This window comes from Vulpes lagopus, chromosome 1, assembly GCF_018345385.1.
Source record: "Vulpes lagopus strain Blue_001 chromosome 1, ASM1834538v1, whole genome shotgun sequence".
NCBI lineage: Eukaryota > Metazoa > Chordata > Mammalia > Carnivora > Canidae > Vulpes > Vulpes lagopus.
The window spans coordinates 55,883,637-55,888,963 of record NC_054824.1 but is presented as its reverse complement, the minus strand read 5'-3'; the positions used below and the strand labels follow the sequence as shown (position 1 = coordinate 55,888,963).

General features: G+C 42.8%; 1 protein-coding gene across 1 annotated transcript; it reads right to left on the bottom strand.

Annotated features, from left to right (window-relative positions):
- Positions 1-4,122: 4,122 nt before the first annotated feature.
- LOC121496096 (cytochrome b-c1 complex subunit 8) lies at positions 4,123-4,546 on the bottom strand. Its single transcript, XM_041764347.1, has one exon. It carries the CDS (start codon positions 4,457-4,459, stop codon positions 4,211-4,213), a length of 249 nt encoding a protein of 82 aa, XP_041620281.1. The 5' UTR covers positions 4,460-4,546; the 3' UTR covers positions 4,123-4,210.
- Positions 4,547-5,327: the final 781 nt, after the last annotated feature.

Sequence of the window (5,327 nt, the reverse complement as noted above, 5' to 3'; positions counted from 1 at the left end):
GAATATAATAACTGAAATAAGAAACAAACGAGGGAATAGTAGAGTAGAGGATGTAGAAGAACATATTAATGATCTGGAAGACATGGTAACAGAAAGAAAGTACACAAGCTGAACAGTGAAAAGAGAAAATAATTTTTAAAAATGAGTATATAAAACTCAACACCCCCAAAATAAATAATCCAATTAACAAACGGGTAGAACACATGAATAGACATTTTTTCCAAAGAAAACATGTAGATGACCAACAGACACATGAAAAGATGCTCAACATCACTCATCATCAGGGAAATATAAATCAGAACTAAAATGAGATATCACCTCACACCTGTCAGAATGGCTAAAATTCACAACACAGGAAACAACAGATGTTGGCGAGGATGGGGAAAAAAGAGTACCCTTTTACACTGTTGGCAGGTATGCAAACTGGTACAGCCACTCTGGGAAACAGTGTGGAAGTTCCTCAAAAAAGTTAAAAATAGAGCTATCTTATCCTAGCAATTGCACTACTAGGTATTTACCCAAAGGGAACAAAAACACTGATTCAAAGGGATACACATACCCCAATGTTTTTGGCAGCATTATCTGCAATAGGCAAATTATGGAAAGAGCTCAAATGTCCAAAAACTGATGAATAGATAAAGAAGATGTGGTATATAGAGAAACTAGGATATTAACCATAAAGAATGAAAATCTCACCATTTGCAGTGATGTGGATGGAGCTAGAGAGTATTATGCTAAACAAAGTAAGTCAGTTAGTTAAAGACAAATACTATATGATTTAATTCATATTCAGAATTTAAGAAACAAAACAAATGAACTTTAATGAGTGGGGGAAGAGAAAGAAACCAAGAAACAAACTCTTAACTATAGAGAACAAACTGATGGTTACTAGAGGAGAGTGGGGTGGCAGGATGAGTTAAATTGGTGAAGGCACTTTTGATGAGCACTTAGTGTTGTATGTTAGTGATGAATCACTAAATTCTACACCTGAAACTGATATTACATTGTGCATTAACTAGCTGGAACTTTTTAAAAAGATTTTATTTATTTATTTGAGAGAGAGAGTTAGAGAGAAAGCACAAATGGGGGAGGAGGGGCTGAGGGAGAGGAAGAAGCAGGATCCCCACCAAGCAGGGAGCCCAACAGGACTGGATCCCAGGACTCTGGGATGACCTGAGCTGAAAACAGATAGATACTTGACTGACTGAACCAGCCACGTGCCCCAACAATCTGGAATTTATTTATTTTATTTTTTTAACCTGGAATTTAAATAAAAACTTGGAAAAAGAAAAAAATGAGGCTAGATTAAGAAATCTCTTTGACAGCATTAAATAAACAAGCATTCACATTATAAGGGTCCCAGAAGAGAAAGAAAAATTTAGAAAACATATTTGAAGAAATAATGATTGAAAACCTCCTTAACCTAGGAGAGGAAATTGACCCTCATGTCCAAGAAACAGAATTCTAAACAAGATGAACTCAAAGAGGTCCACACCATGGCACATAATAATTAAAATTTCAATGGTTAAAGATAAAAAGAGAATCCCACAAGCAGTAAGAGAGAAACAAAAAGTCACCTACAATGAAAAACCTATATGGTTATCAGCTGATTTTTCAGCAGAAACATTATAAGGCAAAAGAGAATGACAAGATATATTCAAAGTTCTGAAAGGGAAAAAAAACCCTATAATCAAGAATATACTACTTAGCAAGGTTATCATTCAGATTGGAAGATGAGATAAATTATTTCCAAGGCAAACAAAAGATAAGATAAAGGAGTTTATCATCACTAGACCAGCCATGTGACAAATGTTATAGGGACTTCTTTAGGTGGAAAGGAAATAGCTATAATTAAAACCAAGAAAATTATAAATAAAAAGATGTAAAATATGACAAGATAATCATAAAATGTGGGAAACAGAGAGAAAAAGGAAAATCTTTTTTTTATTTTCTGTTTTTTTTTTTCCTTTTTCCTGAATAGGTTTGAACTTAAGTGACCATCAAACTAATATGGACTGATATTTACTTTAGAATGTTATAGATAATGTCACAGTAATCACAATCCCAAAACCTAGGATATATACACAAAAAAGAAAAAAGTCAAACATGATACTAAAAGCTCATCAATTACAAAGAAAGGGAGAAAGAGAAAAAGGAAGAAACAAAAAAAGAACTATACAAACAATAAGAAGATAAATTTTAAAATGGCAGTAAATACATACTTATCAATAATTACTTTAAGTGTATGTGGCTTAAATAAATACTCCAATCAGAAGACATAGGGTAGCAGAAAGGATAGGAAACCGAGACCCATATATATGCTGCCTACAAGACATTCACCTCAGAACTAAAGACACATACAGATTGAAAATGAAAGGATGGAAAAACACTCATCATGTAAATGGAAGGGGAAAAAAAATGAAGTAACAATACTTATATCAGACAAAATAGACTTTAAAACAAAGACTGTAGCAAGGGACAAAGAAGGACATCAATAATGATAAAGAGATCAATCCAACAAGAGGATGTAAGAATTGTAAATATCTCTGCGTGCAGCACCAAAGCACCTAAATACATAAAGCAAATATTAACAGACATAAAGAGAGAAACTGATGGTAATAAAGTGATAGTAGTAGTAGTAGTAGTCTAGGATAGTCAGGCTATCCAGGGTTTGCCAGGCGTTGAGCAGCAGGGAGCCTGACTACCCTAGGATAGTACTACTAGTAGTAGTTCGCGCCCTCCCATTGCAGCAAGGCTTGATCCATCTACACCTCGGCCCCCGGAGCGCCTGGGAAACGTGTGAATTGTCCTAGACTATCCTGAGTTGCATGACCTAAACACTGTGCTCGTATCCTATCGTCCGATACCATCCATTTGTGAGAAGTTTGCACCTCGCGACGAGATTTTACTTTTGTTAAAAAAGTTTCCTTAAAGGCGTAACCAGTTGGGAATTTTTTATAACTGGATCAGAAGGAAAAAACCAAACAAGAAACAAAAAAAGCGTTTTGAAACGTCACGTGTCCAAATTGTGATTTTTTTGAGAAGAGGTCGTTTCTGGCTGCCCAGTGGGTCCTAAGCACAAAAGGAAGGAAGGCCTCACCTTTTCAGATATTTTGTGCACCTGGCCTTCCCGGACCCGATCTCTACCTCTCATCCGCTGCACTGAGGCTTTCAGCCTTGAAGGTTTAAATCTCTCCTGTTGGCAGAGGAGGCCTCGGAGCTGAGATGTGTTAACCTGGCCTGAGACATCCCTAGGCACGTGCTTGCTCTGCTTTAGGGACAGAGGCGCAGCTCTAAACCCGGGGTATGGGAAGAGAGCAGGAAAGGACGAGAGGCTCGGGGACAGACCTTGATGACCCGGCTGGGGGCCCCACGGTTGACAGCACGGGGAGGCAGCGAGCGGCGGCCAGCCGGCTGGGTGGGAAGCGGTGCCTGGCTCGTTGCATATCCCCTCCCCGCGGACCAGCAGCGAGGCGTCCTGCCCAGTCTGCAGGTGGCTGCAGGCCCCCCTGACCCCCCATCCTCTGCCACTCAAGCGGGGGGAGCCCTGTTCTAGCTGGACCCACACACCCTAGTCTCTGAGTCTAAAACAGGATCCCTAACCTGGGCCAGGGCCTGGGAGCACGGGCACCCCTCCCGCCGGGGCACCGGGCCGCCGTGGGCCTTCTAGCAGGAGCACCCTCCACCTGGACCGGTGCTCCTCCCTCCACCTGGACTGGGTGCTCCTCCCTCCACCTGGACTGGGTGCTCCTCCCTTGCTCCTCTCAGCCTCCGAGGTGGGAGGAAGGCTCCGGGAGGCCAGGGCTCCTGCGGCGGCTGGCGGGGGGCCAGGGCGAGAACTTCTCCACTCAGGACCTTCACAGACGTCACTTTTGCCTCTTTTCAGCTCTTTGTGTTTTTTTTTAAATGCTGTTTCAAGCTGAACACACTGTTCATCAGCCCCCTCCCACCTTCCCTCTTTCCTCTCTCCGGGCTTCTCTCTCTCTCTCTCTCTCTCTCTCTCTCTGCTGATCAGTAGCTTCTCTCTCCGTAAAAAAAAAAAAAAAAAAAAAAAAAAAAGGTACTGAACACCCAGGTATCCAGGGTAGTACTATCTACTAGTAGATAGTAGTAGTTTTTTTTTTTTTTTTTTTTTTTTTTGCAGTCCATAATAAGTTTATTACTTCTTCAAGTCTTCCAGACACTGGGAACTACGATCCATATGAGTGGCTCATTTGTCATTTTCATAGGCAGCTGGATTCTTCCTCTTGGATTTCTCAAACTCCTGGGTTCCCCATGTGTAGACAAGGTAAAACGCTATGAACGGGGGCACGACGCGAAGGGCGCACGCCCGCGTACGGCGCAGCACGTTGGGGATGCCTTTGCTGAAGTAGTGCGGGAAGGCGCGCTGCTCGAAGGGCGACAAACTGTAGGTGATCACATGCCGCATCCGGGTCAGGTTCCCAAACTGGCGGCCCATGGTCGCGGCGGCGCCTCACTCCCGCACAGGGGTCACTTCGCCCTCCACCGTCGCGGGAACCGCCGGCGTCCGTCCGTCACTTCCGGGAGGCCGTGAAGTCACTTCCGGGGGATACCAGTTTCCGGCCGTCTCCGGGGGGAGGCGCCGTTGCTCCCCGTTCTGCAGAGAAGTGTTGTGCCCCGTGGCCCCGGGAGCGGGCGGGGCCGGCGCGGGACGCGGAGTACGGAGCGGGCTTTGGGGCCCGGGGGGCGCTTCCCCTCTGCCTCCTGCCCCCCTGGAAGCGGCCTTGGCCGAGGGGAACAAAGAGATGTAGTGACCTCCGGCCGCGACCTTCCGCGCTCCACTAACATCAATGGATAGATAATCCAGACAGAAAATCAATATGGAAACATGTCTTTGAATGACACATTAGACCAGAAGGGGATAACAAATGTATACAGGACATTCTACTAAAAAACAACAGAATACACATTCTTTTCAAGTGCATATGGAATTATCTCCAGACTAGATCACAGAGTAGGTCATAAAAGAAGTCCCAATAAATTTTAAAAGATTAAATTGATACCATTCATATTTTCTAATGATAACAGTATGAAACTAGAAATAAAGCACAAGGAAAAAACTGGGGAAAAAAACCCACAAACAAATGGAGAATAAATATGGTACTAAACAACAAATGGGTCAAGAAAGCAATCAAAGAGATAATAAATACATGAAGACAAGTGAAAATGAAAACACAACAGTCCAAAATCTTTGGTATATTGCAAAAGCAGTTTGAAAAGGGCTATCTCAAGAAACAAGAAAAAGATCAAATAAACAATCTAATGTTACACCTAAAGAAACTAGTAAAAGAAGAGCAAAGAAAGCC

What these genes read in the sequence shown, in the direction of transcription:
- LOC121496096 (XM_041764347.1), bottom strand. Translation starts at nt 4,459, where the DNA reads ATGGGCCGCCAGTTTGGGAACCTGACCCGGATGCGGCATGTGATCACC.